The sequence below is a fragment of the Dicentrarchus labrax genome, unplaced genomic scaffold, assembly GCF_905237075.1.
Source record: "Dicentrarchus labrax unplaced genomic scaffold, dlabrax2021, whole genome shotgun sequence".
NCBI classification, from domain to species: Eukaryota; Metazoa; Chordata; class Actinopteri; family Moronidae; genus Dicentrarchus; species Dicentrarchus labrax.
The window spans coordinates 7,657,347-7,674,852 of NW_026136705.1; the positions used below are offsets into that span (position 1 = coordinate 7,657,347).

General features: G+C 39.6%; 1 protein-coding gene across 1 annotated transcript in view; it reads left to right on the forward strand.

The window, feature by feature from the left end:
• The window catches only part of esama (endothelial cell adhesion molecule a), a 65,997-nt gene extending 49,939 nt beyond the window's left edge, over window positions 1–16,058 (forward strand). Inside the window, exons 2-7 of the mRNA XM_051401602.1 lie at window positions 5,019–5,170; window positions 8,272–8,473; window positions 8,595–8,750; window positions 10,223–10,345; window positions 10,505–10,637; window positions 12,256–16,058. Coding sequence (XP_051257562.1) covers window positions 5,019–5,170; window positions 8,272–8,473; window positions 8,595–8,750; window positions 10,223–10,345; window positions 10,505–10,637; window positions 12,256–12,799 — 1,310 coding nt within the window. The 3' untranslated portion in view covers window positions 12,800–16,058. The remainder of the gene's footprint in view (window positions 1–5,018; window positions 5,171–8,271; window positions 8,474–8,594; window positions 8,751–10,222; window positions 10,346–10,504; window positions 10,638–12,255) is intronic.
• The last annotated feature ends 1,448 nt before the right edge of the window (window positions 16,059–17,506 follow it).

Here is a 17,506-nt window from a genome sequence, read left to right on the forward strand (position 1 = left end):
CAATGAAATGTTGGTGTCGGTATGATGCCTGCTGTGAAGTCTTGTATGCACACAACTGGTCACAAATTGCACTTTTAGAAGAAAAATACTACTTTTTATTTTCCACAATAGCAAGTAAGCACCATATCCAAGCAAAGCTGGAACCTCGTAGGTCCCTCTGACCCCACAACGACACTCCCATTTGATTCATCAGTCATATGGTAGCCATGCCCTAAAGCATACCTTGCCTCGGGGGGGCCCAGCGATTGTTTCTGTGTGGCCCCCTCTATGGCGACGCTACTGAAATGCTTATTTGCTTTCTTTCTAAGGGTCCGATGAGAATATTGATGTCACTCCATCTGTCTGTTAAACATGTAGCTACAGCCAGGAGATGGTTAGCTTAGCTTAGCACAAACACAGGGAGAAGGTCAAGTCCTATAGTCCAGCCCAAAAACCCAATTATATTAAACTAACAAGATAAAATGTGTTGGTTAGTGTGCTGATGGTGGATTTTGTTACTCTTGGCCAGAGCCTTCTAGCTGTTTACCCCTGCTTCCAGTCTGTATGCTAAGCTAAACTAATCGGCTGCTGGCTGTAGCTTCATATTTAGCGTACAGACATGAGAGTCATCAGTCTTCTTGTTTAACTCTAGACAAGAAACAAATAGGTGTATTTCCCAAAAATAAAAAGTCAAAGTTCAAACTCCACTTGCTGTTGCTTTAAGAACACAGGTGGATGACTGCGTTGTCTGTTATGGCATCCTTGTCCCCTTGTTCCTCCGTCAATCCATCCATCCTTCCATCCATCCTTCTGTCCGAGAAGTGGAGTCTGTTACAGGCTTACTGCAATCATCAGAGAGCCACTCCACAGTGACGCATTATGTTTATGTTTAAGCCTCTTTTTATCATCTCTACATGTCCACTGATCCATCCATCAGTCAGCATCTCTCCAGACAAGAGCTCTGCTTCTCACTGCTACAGCAAATCTTCTTAGGGTCTAAAGAGCAATTGACACAATGAATCTCTTCGTCTTGTTTGCCATCCCTTGTCCTTCCTTTCTTCTTCTTTTCAGCACATTCCCTTCTTCCGCTGTCCTTTTTTTTATCTCCTCCCTCACCTCTGTTTATATTTTAATTTCTTCTCTTTATTAGCAAAAGTGTTTTTACAGGAGTATAGCCTACACACACTCTGTCTCTGTCAGCACTGTCAGCTCCATCCGTCTCCACAGTGACAGAGAAACTGATACCTACACCTACGCTCTGTGGAGATCTCTTTACATGGTGCATTGTTGTAGCTCTACACACTGGACCTTTAACAGGTTATCATATGTCAATGTTGTGTTCCCAATTTGTTTCCACAGCCCTAATTCAGTTATTAGAGGTTTAAATATGAAAGAAAATGCCTAAAAGTATATGTTGTGCTGAAGTAGGAGCTGTAAATAAAAACTCATTTCAATCAGAGCCTTACAGCTTCACCTTTCTCTCTTTAGCTGATTTCACCATTTTCACTGTCCCCACCCTACTGTATTTCAGAGGAAAGCACATATTAGGCAAGCTGGGCAACTCCAAAGATGTTATTTCATTGAGACTTTAAAGCAGCACTGGGAAACTCGGCCCCGAATGGCAGCAAGCCCAAGGCAACTATTTAAATACTGCAGACTTCAATACCCACAGTTCATGTACCATGACATTAGTGGACCAAGTTTCTTCTTCGGTGCAGAGGTAGGTTCAGCTATCACTGATGAGTCTGGACATAACACTGCTTCACACTTTGACATTGGACTTACGCTTACACTTGGTTGCATCACTTCCTGTAAAATATTCTTGTTGGTGACCATTGTGACAGCGGTGCTAATTAGTAGGAATGTTGCAGTACAGTGAAGTAGGCTAATACAATATGCACATGTGGCTTGAAAATCACTGTTTCTGGAGTGCAGTGTAGTGGATGAGTGTTTGTGCACATAAGTGGATGTCATTAGCTAGATTTCCATCATTCTGCACTAGTATTCACATGAAGCCCTGGCAATCACACTGGTTCACACATGCAGAAATGCCATCAATTTATAAAAAATGTGCACACACCTGCCACATGCTTCCTGATGAACACACACTTAATGCTGGCAGCCACTTGAGACTGATCAAAATTGACTCAGGTACACTTTTTCCCCATGTTGGACTTGTTAAAAGGAATATTATTTGAGGGGGAGAAAGAGAAATCCTGTGTAGAGAAGAGGTGGAAAGGTTAGAGATGAGAGAGAGAGAAGAGCAGGAGAGAGGCTGAGTGAGGGGAGAGTGATGAAGATGAAAAAGGGATAAAATACAGAAAAAAACAAGGTCGCCCTTGTGTGTGTGTGTGTGTGTGTGTGTGTGTGTGTGTGTGTGTGTGTGTGTGTGTGTGTGTGTGTGTGTGTGTGTGTGTGAGAGTGAGAGAGAGAGAGAGAGACCATCATCTCCGTATATCCATCTTCCTTTATACTATCTCTGGCTGATTATCTCTGGCTGATTGCTGATACAGATGCGGAAGTAAAAGGGCAGATGCACACTTTATGTTGACTAACAATATGATCCAAAGCAAAATCATTTCTCCACCAAAGGAGGTGGCCATTCATTTGAGAAGATGTCCAAACGCCTTAATTACTGTAAACATACATTAAGTCAGCCACTGAGCAACAGTAACCGCTGTCTGAGTCTAACATGTACTGTCACACAGTTACAGTGTGCTCGAGTGAATAGAAGTGATTTTAACCCATTGACTAGTTTTTCAGTGGATATCATCTATAAACTGATTTTCAAAAGAAAAACCCGTAAATATAAATTTGCAGAAAGTGGATTTCAGGCTGGTTTCTGTGAGTAACAGATGTGTTTTGGCTCTCTGCTGCCCCTCTCTGGCTGTTAATGCACACTACATTTGACTGCCAGTGAGCCCTTGAAGTCAGTAGATTGTAGTTGTTGTACTGAATGCAATAATCAGCTAAAAATCAAATCAACAATCAGTGTTTGTTCTTGTTCCCACAGTGTGCTGTTTGAATGATGTCTGTGCAGAGTTTGACACTAGAAGGATGTTTTCATCCATCTGCTGAAAGTGGAAAGTTTCTCTGTGCTCATGGAACATCTGATTTTAAGCCACCAGTACACATCCACCGAGAATGGACTTTACAGTGAAGTAGGAGACATCTTGTGTCCAGCAGCAAAACTTTAGAAATGAACAACATTTGCATATTCAGAGATTCTGGAAGCTTTTCTTATATGTCTGAATGGGATCTTTAAGTTGTTAGAGATACTTGTACTTTGCAATAGTGAGCCGAATCCAATCTCAAAGTTTTGAGTCTTATTTCTCCTGTGCCTGGAGGGAGGGGAAAAATTTTAATTATTAAAAAAAAAAACCCTTCTTTCTTTCCCAACACCACCAACCATTTTTTTTTTTTTTTTTTTTTTAAAAAAAAAAAACAAACCCAACCAAAAAAAAAAAAAAAAAAAACAAAAAAATAAAAAAAAAAAAAAAAAAAAAAAAAAAGGGGGGCGGGGGGGGCGGGGGGGGGGAGGGGAAAAAAAAAAAAAAAAAAAAAAGTTTGTTGTGGTTTGGGGTGTTGTTGGGGGTGTTTGGTTGGTGTGGTATAATAAAAATAAAATATTATAATAATAAAATAATAAAAAAAAAAAAAAAAAAAAAAAAAAAAAAAAAAGATTTACACAAATACAAACAAACTATGTTCATATGTTGTACACAAATTTGTAGAATGTGCACCAATTTTAACAAGCACGTCTATGATAGAGGAGCATATAGAGCAATCTTGTCCCAATCATCCCTCTCCCCCACTAGCCCCGTGTACAAGCTAGAATCACATATTTAAAATAGTGTTTCATCCCTGGAGTAATACAGGAAGTTACTGGAAGTCAGGCTTTGTATTTAGAAAAGAGAGAAATAAAAAAGGGGGCGTTTAGAAGTTGATTCACTTATACAGACTGTATAACTAATAGAAATCAACAGAAAGACAAAAAGAGAGTGAAGGAATAAGTCTTTAGTTTGGCTGAAGATTCTTAAGGTATTTCAGGAAAGGTTCCCTTTTGGCTTTGACAGGACATAATGTCCCTTGGCCACTTAACGTGGGTGGGCGGAGGGCATTTGAATGGAGTCAGGCGTATGTCATCCACTCCAGTGGTGCCAAAAAGGGCTACAGTGGGGTTAGGTCTCATTCCTGGGGCATCAAATACTGACGGTTTGGGACCCTGGGAATGAGAATCAGCAATAAACTATCTTCAAGCCTCCAACCCAAAGTGTCTTTATATGTTTCATAGCTCTGATTGGTTGTTTTCATTTAGGCCAGGGGGATTCTTGTAAATGTCTCATGAACTACTTTAAGGATATAATGAAAGTTTCAGCAAATATGACAAAACTAAGAAACACATCAGCTGTGTATGTGTCAGGTGCCTGGTGTGCATTCTGGAAGAGATGGATATAGGACTTGAGAGAGAACAAATCATGGAAACCAAAATATTTTCTGAACTGAGAACCGGACAACCAGATTATTATTATTATTATATTGTTTATTTCGGGGGAGAGGAAGTGAGGACCTGAGCAGTGCTGGAATGGAAATATTTTGGGTAGATCTCAACTCCATTGCCACCCCTGAAGAATGGTCATCTTGGTTGTGAAAGTGAGACCAAAACTTAAGCCAGCCTGTATTAGGCAGTGCCATGCCTCTGTCATTTTTAGATCTTTGTAGATGGACGACCCTCCATATGTTGTGCAAGAGCTTTAATGCTTAGTAGAACCGTGTTTTAATATAGATGCTGTTATTATCGGTTACCACTGTTCATTTTTATTGGTTGTTATAAATAATGTGGGACTAGATCATAACTTACCTAAATATGTGCGGTTGTAACATTTCTTACAGGACACACGAAGTGTCTAGTTTTATTGAAAGTCGCAACTGAGATGAGTAACGACATAATATGAAATGCAAATGAGTGAATACAGATCTGCATTGATTTAAAAAAATATCGTTGTTTTCCTTTTTCTCTTTCTTCTTCCTGCATCCAGGAATATGGGCCCAAATCCAGATGCCTCAAACCAGTATGGATGTGATCAAGGGTAATATGGCTGTCCTGAGGGCCACGTACAGCACAGATCCAAACATTGACCTGAGCACCAACACCATCCTCTGGAACTTTGTCTCCAACCAAACCCAGCTGGTAAGGAAGCCAATAGGAGTAAGACAGTCATATGTGATATTTTTTCAAATCTGGCTCCATATCCAATATAATATCTACAGCCTGGTAGTGAAAGCTTTTTATGTTGCCTGCTGTGGTTATGATATCAGGGATTACAGTAATGAAGGATGTTTTCCTGTTTTTATACTGTTAATCTGGCAAAGCTCTTCTTTTGTAAACCCTTAGAAATTAATCCAAGACAAAAAAGGCTTAAAGCTTTCATACAAGTACTGTATCACGTCTTTACTGCAAGTGTTTTTCTGCTTTGGGGAAAACACACACTTTAATTGAATTAAGATAAATGTGTTTTCCAAATAAGATCATTTATGAAATCATCGAAATGAAATGAACCAGGGGGGATTTGCGTAACAAGCCCGGCTGAACAGCCCCCTCCTCGACCCTGCATTGTATTGGTTTTTTTACGCATTATCTAGAGACCTGGCCTGGGTCAGATTATTGGGCTGTGCAGATGGATGAACCAAAGAGGATCACAATCAAAGAGAAAACAGAGGAACAGAGAATCCAGAGAGCTGGGAAAGACACAGTTGATTAAAAATGAGGCTTTTTTAAAATAAATATATATATATATATATATATATATATATATATGCCTGGACAGCCATCCAACAACTCACTCTCACTCTGCTTTACTGTCATTTGTATCCAAAAAGATGAATAAAAAGAACAAGCTCTCACTACCTCAAAGCCAAACCGAGTTGCCACAATCTCTGTAGAGAGTTTACTGTGTTGCAGTGATGCACAGCCATCCGCAGGGTATGCAGCCCAGCAGCTAACTTCTGACAAAGCTGAGAATTGAAAAAAACAGTTCAGTCTTGTTTTGTCCTGCTTTTACTGTGGGCCATATGGGTGTTTTGTACTTTTATGGTCTAATGCAGTGGTTCCTAACATTTTCCCTTAAGGCACCCCTATTTGTAATAGTTATTATATCATTGACTAAACTGCCAACCCCTAACTAAATTCTATATTTTATGGATATTTCATCTTATATTCTTCTTTTTTGACAATTTCAATGTTTACTTCTCCCTGATGGTTGTTCTATAAGCTGTCTGGTTGGTATAACTGCATACTTTTTTAATGCTGGACGATGAGATACAGGCCTACTGTGTATTTTTTTAAGTTTTCTTACACCCCTTAATAGAAGGCCTCGCAATCCCCAGTGAAGCTTTGGTGACCCCCACCAGGGGGGTCCTGACTCTCATGTTGGGAACCACTGGACCAACGCTTCACAACATTTGTCACTTTCATGTACAGAGGCTGGCATTCAAGGTGCCAACCTGCTCATCAGGAGCGATAAAGTTTAAAGCCCTCAATCATACACACCACTCTATCCCCTCACCTCAGCTACATACGTCTCACAACGCACCTAATTGGCCACCACGCAATAAGGTGGTAGTGACTCAATCAGCTCTGGAGTTTGACAGTAATTTTATCAGGTTTTTAAATCCAGCTTTAATCAACTTTGACTAGCTTTCAGACTCAGGAAGGAAGAGGAAGCCCCTCACAATGTGCGAATGTCACGTAAATCAGATTATGATTGCCATACGAGGCTTACTTCCTGTTTCCAGTAGGTGGTGCTATGAGTATGACGGAATTTTTGCATGTGTTCAGGGTGGGACTCCAACCAGAAAAGGAACATGGAAGTTAAGACAACTTCCTGTTACATGCCGAAACATCAGAATTCAACGGCAAGTGTGTTCCTGCCTCGTGTTCCAGCACCACGTTGCATTATATCACATTCCATTTTGGAAGAATCCTTTCAATGTCTTTTAAGCCTAGGTAAATGGAAGTGGAACACAAATGTGCAGTACATGATTCTATGAGAAGACTTTATCTGTGGGGAACAAAGTGTGTTCCACGTTACTCAGTTTACTCTGCAATTTCTCGAACATTTGGTGGAATCATTACAATTTTACAAGACATGTTAGTGTAACCCAGTAGATAAATAGATACTATAAGTTTTGTTTTATTCTCATTCTTACTTTCTGTTTGCTAAGAAATGTGTCAGTCAAAGTAAGGTTGCTTAGCCTTGATTCTTACTGGCTGTATTAGTCAATACAGACATCTGATTGGAGAGGGGAATTAAGTCCCACCCCTCCAGGTTGAAGTTCGGCAGCGCAGTCAAAGCGACAACACAAGCAGACGAGTTAGTTATAAACTCGTAAAGCTGAAACAAAAAAGAACGTGGATAAATTAAATTAAGGCAACCTTGAGACGACACATAGGAGGAGTGGAAGAGGGGATTCTATGATCTGTGTGCCAGGAGTTAAATGCTTTTGGCAGAGTCTTGGCTAGGTTTTTGAGATTCACTGGAGATACCCTTAGATTTGGATTTTGAATTCTCCTTGAGGCAGGAGATGGCGAGCCAGTACTGAACCAGATCCCCTCCTTATTCCAAGGAGTTGGAACCACCTTTGTCCAGAGGAGGAGACCATCCCGGCCTTCATTCCTCATCATTTGACAACTTCACGCCTTACCATATGACTTTTGACAGAACTAAAGCACTTTGAAACTGAAACTGACTATCTGACTAAAGCTAGCTGAACGGACGACAACTAACTAAACTGGAACTTGAGTGGATCAAAGGAATCCTGAACTTTATTAATCCTGAACTCTATTCCATACCAAAGACATTTCTTTGTGGATTTGAACTGCGTTGAGTATTATATTTCTCAGGTGTTTTATGTTAATTTGTACTCTAAAACACTGTGAAACTATTTGTGTTCCAGAGTCCTGGTTTAGAAAGGAGCTTTTGTTATTTTTTCATTATACAACTTTCAATACATTCACATTTGAAGTTAAAGTACCCTGTGGCTCCGGTTGCTTATTGTGTCTGTCATTTTCTTTCAACTCCTCCTACGAACCTAGACACTGGTCCTAAATGTATTTGAGTATTCTGTTAACTACACGTGGGTTACATTAGGCTTAAAAATCCCTCTGATTCTTTTGACCCAGGATAACCACCAATGCAATCGTACTGATGTGGATGTCAATGAAACTGCTTCTTCCGTCGTTCACAAATATGGACAAATACTTGTTCCTGACCTGTCTTCTCTCTTGTCCAGATCATCTCCTACACCAAAGACTTCATGAGCGTGGGCAGCCCCCAGTTCAAGGGCCGCGTTGGTTTCACCAGCAGCATGCCCTCGCGCGATGTGTCGCTGTACATCAACAACACCCAGGAGTCCGACTCAGGACGCTACCTCTGCCAGATCATCATCCCTGGTGTTCCGGGCCTCACTGCTGAGCTCAGCCTGGACGTGAAGGGTAAAAAGACATTTACTTCACTTCATACATACAGCTTGACTATGAAATATTATTGAGTGAATTACATATATTTTGTTGTGTAATCTAACAAAATAAAGATTTTGTAATCCTCTCCTCTCAGTCCCTCCTGCTGTTCCTAAGTGCTCTATGTCGGGGAAGCCGGTGCTGAAGGGAAATGTGACTCTGACATGCACATCCAGCACTGGGAAGCCCATTCCTCTGTACAGGTGGAAGAAAACCAGTCCCACCAATGAGGTCTTCTTCTCACCCATGCTCAGTAAGTGGATAATCAGAAACAGATTATTATTATTATTCACTTATAAGTAAGATGTATGTACCTGCGTGTGTTGCTAGAGTTGCTGAACAAGGAAAGACTCACCTGAGTTTCTGCATTATTCTCATTCTAGAAACCTGTGTGATGGTGAACAAGATACATTTTTCACAGCATGAAATAGTACATGAAAAAGTTAATTTCACTTGCCATTTTTAAGTTGTAACAACTTCACAAAATTAAGCAAGTACAACTAAATTTAAGTATGCATAAGAAGTAGATATTGAGTAAACATAACTTAAGACTAATTGTTCTATTCACATATCTTTTTCAAGGCACTTGGTTTCATAGACCTTTTTTTGAGTAAGATCAACTTGTCAGATTTTACAGTGTAAGGTAAACACAGGTGTTACCAATGATACTAATTAAGGTTCAGTTCCATTTAGTGTAGCAGAGCCTGTCCAGTGACCCAACATGCACATCTGCAGCACCCTGACTCTGTTTGACCTGAATGGAACAGAATCTTAATCAGTACCATTGGTAACACCTGTGTTTGCCCTACTATTTCATATCAAAAAGGCTGCTGTGAAAAAGGTCTGGTATTTTATGAACATGTTTAAGATATCAATCATTTCAGATATTGTTTAGTGTTATTGTAACTTTGGGATTCAAGAGCAACTTTGGACTCTGAGGATATAATCCAATGTGATTGTGTGGAGAGCTTTTATGTGATTAGAGCGATATGTCCTGAGCAGCAGTATATTGTTTTATACCATTGTCACCATTCTTAGACATATTACATTGTTCCATATTACCTTTCATGTTTCTGGAAGTGTACTGTAACCCAGTTTTTGATTTTAGATCATTTTTTTCTGATTTGGTTCATTCATCTCCAAAAGTGCTCCAGAACTGCACACCCAGAGCATCCGGATCCTTGTTCAACTTAGCGCAGACCTCACTTTAGCAGATACTGTCAGCCAGAAATGCTTTCTCATTTTTTCATTGGGAAGGTTCTTGTGAGATTTGCTCCTCCAACTAAATGTTTTTTTGTATTATGCGGTCCGGAGCTGTTTTTAACAGACTTTTCTTGCCTTGTCTGTTGTGTAGTAATTCATTATCACAGGTAATGAAAACGATAACTCGTCATCTGAAGAGTATAATTACACATAAAATGTCAAATATTCATAGTGCCCAAAGTCTAATATGTCAATTAACGGGTGCATCTGAAGTCTGATTTTTCTGTTGTCATGTGTACAGGGGGCGGAGCCAGATATTGGGTTAGTCCAAACCTAGGGGATTCCGGGGACATGCTCCCCTGGAGAGATTCTTTTTTAAATTTACAGCAACTATATGCACTATATTTTTCAAGCCAGTTGAGATAATACAATGCCTAAAATGTGCAATGCCTGCATTCTGAAACCTGTACACAACAAATGCCACATAAAGAGGCAAAATGTGTTCATTCTCTGCTATTTTAGACGAGAAGACCGGCACTCTGAACCTGAACAACCTGAGCCGTAACATGTCAGGGAAGTACGAGTGCACAGCCAGCAACTCGGCCGGAGCGGAGACCTGCCTCATCAACCTGGAGATCGTCACATGTACGTAGCACACAACAGCACAAGCAACCACCATGTAACACCAACATTTCCTGTTCTTTCTGTCATACAGACTCATTTACAACCTTTGAGTAACAGACAAAGACGTATGCGTGCTTTGGTGACATGTAATCACTATGTGTCCCATAACTCCTCCTGTAGCCACCAATGTGGGGATGATTGCCGGCGCCACAGTGGGCTCAGTGGTGGGCTTCATCTTCCTCCTCCTCCTCTGCCTCTTTTTCCTGGTGAAGAGGCGGCGAGACAATGAGGACGACATGGCCAACGAAATCAAGTGAGTTCAAGTGGCTCACCTCCAAGTAGCCATTGTAGCAGCATTTACAAAATGTGCTATGATTAAAAGTTGTTTACATGAACTTTATTCTCTGCTCAGTCAAAAGGACTGATGATTGTTTGTGATTAAATCAGCATATATTTCTGCCACCCCCATAGTCTCCATGCCACTATCTGGATACCCCATGAATCTTTCTCTAGATCTGCCCCTGCCACCTAGGGCTGCAATTAACAATTATTTTCATTATCAGTTAATCTGATTATTTAAATTATTTAAATTATTATTATATCATGTGCCATGATAACCAAATAATCAGTGTTATTCACTTCATCTATGCTCACAATGTTATGGCTGATCGGTGTATATGGGACAGTTTAAAGCAAGACTATATAACTTTTACTAAGCTGGGGTTCAAATCCCAGCTAGGACAGGGCCTTTCTGTGTGGAGTTTGCATGTTTTCCTTATGCTTGCAAGGCCAGAAATGTTAAATATGTAAGCAAGTTGTGCTTATTACAAGCAATTGAAACTCACTTTACTCACTTTATTAAGCTGAATGTAATCATTTGTACCTTTTTAATCAAACTAAATCTTCCAATAAGACAGTTTCTAGAAACAGCAGAATAAAAGTAAGTGACTGTCTTATTTTTAGCATTTTTCATTAAAACAATGAAAAACTAATTACTAAGTAACTAAAACAGCTGCTTCATTTCCAACACTGAGACAAGACGACTTTCTGTTAAACAAGTTATACAAGTGGTCTTACTCTTAAAACAAGGAAAATAATCTTGTTCCTCTGCTGGGACCTTATGCAAACCATTGTTGTTACTGGTTAAATCTAGCTCAATATTAACTGTGATATCTTATTAAGACAAAGTAAGAAATATTTTCTTAAAACCAGATTACTCTACTAACGCAAAACATGCTTGACAAGATTATTTTTCTTTTTAGCCAAAAAATAAGTCTCATTTCCCAGAAACAAGCCTTTTTTACTTTCTTGAGATTCCTTTTTGTTGCAGTGCACTGCTCCTAATATTAGGATGGGTCAAATGCAGGTAATGAATTTCCCTACTGGGATTAATAAAGGATAACTTAACTTACAAGTAGAGAAGAGTCATCAAGAACTGCCTTGGGGATATCTGTTATACAAAAATCTATTTTTATTAAAGGTTATATATTTAGAAATTCACTAGATCTAGAGCACCAGCATCTCAGACCAGAACAATAAAACTCACTAAAACATGTCTTTGTTAGTCTTTCCACTGTTCACTTAATTCACCAATGTAGATGATAAGAACAGTTTCAGTCGTTCTACTGAGCTGTACACAGGCAGAGGGAGTGTGACACCATGACCCCACTGTATCTTTACATAGAGAATAGCTGTTTGCTGCTATATTAATATTTAAAATCTCATACTGTATATGTAACATGTAAGTTTGCTAACATAAGCTAACTTAAACCACCAAAGACTACTGATCAATCAGTGTAGCAGCAGAACTGAGTGTATTGAGTTAACTTATGAATTCAACTGTTTGCTGTAAATGGAGGAACCAGTTATTCCTTCTTTTAAATGTCACACAGTCTGGCTTTGTAACCTGACTGTGTCCTGTCTACCTCCAGGGAGGACGCTCAGGCTCCCAAACGTGTGTCCTGGGCTAAGAGCGGCATGGGTTCAGATATCATTTCCAAGAACGGCACCCTGTCCTCCATCGCCTCCAGCCCACACCACAAAGAGCTCTCCCACCACCACCACCACCACAACAACCACCACCACCTGCAGCAGTACCCCCAGCGCCCCCCCTCAGACACTGCCTCCATCATCACTGCCACGGGCAGCACCGCCGGCTATCGGCCATCCCGCCACCATGGTGCCTCCACCCCCACCCACTACAGCTACAACAACAACACCACCCTGCCGCGTGGACAGCCCATCTCCTCAGAGGCCAGCACCAACGGGAGCTCCCTACCCAGACCGGAGCGCTACACCCAGCTGCCCCAGGCTCAGGCGCTGCCGCAGACCTACGGCCAGCCTCAGCTGCAGCTCCAGGCCACTCCCTCCCCGCCACCGCTGCCCACCTCCACAGTCACGGCTTCCAACATCACCCGCATGGGAGGGGTGCCCATCATGGTGCCTGCACAGAACCAGGCCGGATCTCTGGTCTAACAGCTGACAGCGCTGGCAAAACAGTGGAGTTACTGCCCCTTCACACTCTCAAAAAGGGTCAGCTGATGATTTGTTTTTTAAAGGGAACGCTTTAATTACTATTTAGCAAAGAATTCCAGTAGATCAAAAGGTCAAATTCACGTATTGACGCTTGCTTTCGCGCCAAGAAGCTTTCATGGCAAGACTTTCAGACATAGACTGTTTACTTGCTCTAAGTATACTTATGTCTTTTATATTCTGTATGCACTGTATACATTCTATGTATAGATACGATTTTCATACATTTGTTCAGTATCCTCTTTTCTATTTATCTATATTTTTTTTTTTTTAAATTTAGCTTTTAAATGGTGTATTATATATATTTTTCCTCCTGCCATACTAATTCCACAAAGTAAACAGTGTCCCACAGATGAATACACAGATTAACTAAGTGGAAGGTTGTGCAGGTCTGCGGTATTTCCATCACCTTTACTTAAAAACTACCTAAGGGAGGAATTATCAAGACCAAAATAGGTTTAAGCACATTATATCAGCACTGTTCGGAGGAGAGAATGTTGCTCAAAGGGATGTGACGTTGTATTAATGAGTATATTGCTGCAGCAGACTTATGGAAAGAAAGATAAGACAACATTATACGTATGATAAAGTATTCTAATCCTTGTTTTGGCTTTACTTCTGTCTGTGGTTCAGCTTATAAAATGCTCTTAGACTCAATTCTTTAAACACAGATTTGCAAAAGCTTCTTATAATACTGAGCACTGTTCAGAACTGCAGTATGGCGACTGTGCTAATACATCCACACTTGAGTTGTAATAATTTAAAGTTGCCTGCAGCGTTGAAATTGTAAATATGGTATTTATTTTCTGTTAAATGTGTGACGTAGCATATTGTTGGCCACAGCCTGTATGGAACATGCTGTATGATACAGGTCTGCCTGCAATACTGGATACGGAACCAAAGATATACAGTATGTAACACTTCATTACTTCTACATGCTCTCTTTATATGCTGTGGTTTGTTTTCTAGTGTAGGTCAGCAGGGGTTTAAATGGACATGGAAGCATTCTGGTTCACTGCCAAAAGAGAAAGGCTTTAGGGTTTTTTTTAGAGCTTAAACATTCTTTCACATTTGATTGACACTGCCAGGAAGTGGTAATGGGAACAGGTATAGATTTTCTCTAAATCAGGGGTCTCCAACCTGGTAGCCTGTGAGTAGCATATGAGGTGCCCACAGAGCATGTTCTGTAATCTAAATCTCAATCATAGCACTGCAGGTGCAGTGATCAGAAACTAACGCATGTACTGAGTTACTGAAGGAGGATAATGCTATAAAGGTGTGCAGTTTTAGCAACCTTTGCAACTGGTTCCAGTCACTGGGAATGTATAAGTGGGTTCTATTGTGTCAAAACATTTAAATATATTACTGATGTTTTTATGAATTCATGAAGTCTATTGAGACTAGCCTTTATTAGGTGCTCTTTCTCTGAGTTGGGCTTTTACATTTTCATGATCTATCAATTCATTTTACTCTTAGTTCATATTAATCGATCTCTCGTAAGTTCCTTCATACCATACCTTCCCCACGATTCCAAATGGAATTGTTCAACCCTGTATATGGGAATGACTACACTGCTGTGTTATTCTATCGAAAGCATCAATTTAACGACCATTCTTAGGGAGCCCTCACTCTCACAAAGTTGGAGACCCCTGCTCTAAATCAATGTGAAGACTCTTAGGTGCCTAGTTAGTGATCTTCTACCATCTGCTTGTATGAAATTTAAAGTTGGGGGAGTACATTTGTAAATTCAAAACAACCTACAGAGTATTGTATTAAATATAACTACTGAACCAAATAAGGACTGGACTTTGACTCACAGCTACTTTCCATTTAAAATCTAAATATTTGGGCATATTTAGAATTTCAAAACAGGATTCATGTATTTCAGTGCTGTGGTCTTTGTTCAGTTAGTATTTAGGAATGAGAACAACTGCTGGCTGATGATACATGACACAGAGGCCCTCCTCTCTGAGAGACTGCTCCACTCAGTCACTGGGATTCTGACCTTGCTTACAATGTAAGCTTAGTTTGTACACTCAAAACATCTTTATCGCAGAAAACAAATCACAATTAACCACCACACACAGTGACGTCATTCTAGTGTGTTGTGGTTAATTGTGAGGTTTTACTACATGGTCCTGCAACCTACCAGCATCTGACTGTTGTTGGCAGTGCATGGGGTTTACGATCTTGTTTCAGAGTCAGAATGTACCCAAATGAATACACTAAATGGTTCAAAGTGATCTGTATCAAATAAGTTTTTCTATAAAAAGTCCATCCAGGAAGTTGCAAAAGCTACAATTAACACAATTCTGCGTGACCCCACAATATTGTCCAATCCAACTTTTGGACAGATTTGACCAATCAGTGTAGTTTCCTGCAGGTTTGAGACATAAAATGGAAATTAAATTCCACTGCAACAAGTTGCTTTGAATTTTTAATTGAATTAATGAGAAAAACTGCCTAAAAACATCACGAGATGCATTGCAGTTTTTTAGAAAAGCTGTCGTGAAATCAGAAATTTTAGGCCGCAGCAATCCCAAAGAAGCCTGCGAAACCCTGGACAGACTGACAAAGGCCTTTTTGAATATCTTTTGGATTTGGAAAAGAAAAGAAAAAATATATACTGTATGTATAATGATAGTGATAATACTATCTTTTCTGCTGTATTGTCAGTACACTGGAGCACATGTTTGTTGTTTTGCATCCTTTACAATCTCATTGTCATCTGTCTGACTCAAGCTGAAAGGACAGTGGCAGCAAAACAAAAGTTAGCTGTACGGTATGTGGAAGCTTTGTTGAGATTTGTATTGTTTTTAATACATCGCAGCAAAATGGAAAGATTTCCTGTGGGAAGTTGAAAGTGAATGGGTAGAACTTACTGCAGCGTCTTTACAGCTACGGATGGGTCATTTAAAAAGTGTACATTATGAACATTAAAATGTATTCGACAAGCCTTTATTTTTATACAGTAATGTATAAGAGCAGATGAGCAGACTTTATAAATAGTAAATGTTTCCTGACTAAAGAAGTGCTCACTGTCAGTCAGTTATGATGGATTGTAGAACTACTGTGGACAAACTGGTGGCCAAACTTTCTGTATACATTAGGCCTAAACTGTGGACATTAATGTGCATATTCATATTTATGTTCATGGAAAATACTTTGTATAATATTTTCAATTAAAAGAGAGATGGTGAAATGTGCATGTGTTTTTTCTGACTAAAATTAATTTATTTTTAGCCTTATTGTCAAGCTTACAGCATGGAGGTTTCTAGAAAAAAAAGGTCTTCATCCAAGGTACTATAAGCCACATGATTCCACCAGCATAATGCACAATCATTATTCATCAATCAGTATTGTTAAATAGTTTACACCTTAAAAAACTATCCTGATTAATCTCAAATTATTATGGTAGTATATGTATTTTGTTGTTCAAATGTACTATTTTTGCACATTCCCACAGGCCATCCTGAAGTCAACCACCAGAGGTCAGCAGATTGACTTTATTGGGGACAAATGGTAGAGGACGAATCCTAATATTAAAGATATAAGTCAAAAATCTACTGCATATTGTAATCCTGAGGCCTCACTCACGTCTCCTATTTATAAATGTCCTTTTTTTACTCATTTTAAACTCTGTTTTTACACAATTTTACACCTTTCAGTAAATAATCAACCTGTAAAAAAATACAAGCATGTGCATACATCTCTTAAGATATAAGGAGATATATGTATATATATATTTCTAACCTGTACAATATGGATAGTATGCACCATGCTCAATAATGGAGATGTATTATAATGTAAAATGATGTTATTATCTACTGATAATAATTGACAGTACATGGTCTAAACCTGATCAAGCGGATCTGGTCTGTTCCTGCTGAGGAAAGTAAACTAAAGGGCAGTGACAGCAAGAGAGAATGAATCCACCAATCAGGTCTGAGGGGCAGTTCTGTAGGTTTCATCACAGAAACCTCATAAACCGGGTCCTTATAGATGATATTACTGAAACGAGTAACAATGAGCCATTATTTTTTATGATAGGACGCACAGCAAGTGTTTGAAGTGTAGGGTGGGAGTAAGGGACTGTGTTTCATTTATGAGAGGGCAGGCGGTGACTCAAAATGGGTGAGGCCAGGGGAGTTTCCAGACATTTTTGACGGGGAGGGCACAAGTGGGGCACTGACTTATGCAGGGGTATGTATGTGTTAAAATACTGCATAATATATACCCAGTTAGTAGTATTATTGCTAAGTTTATAGATGTTGATGATTCCTGTGCTTTTTGTAATCTTAATACAGAAACAATTTCACATCTGTTTACAATGACAATAAAAGTGTAAAGACAACCTAACCAGAGCGTTTCTGAAATCAGTTTAAATAAAATAAAGAGGTGATGTTCATTATGCATGTGTGCATTATTTTAGGTGCAGGTGTTCGCTCTCTACTCTGATTGGTAAACTAGATAGTCGTATTCTGTCAGTGTTAGCAGTGTAATGGGGCAAAATAATTTAAAGTATTTCTGATTCTGATTCTGAAAAGCAGGGTTAGGGTTAGGGTCACAAACTTCTCCTCACTCTCTACAACTCAACCCTCCATGTCTGACAAATGGCCTGCTGCTATGAGCTCCACTGCTAGCCGAGCA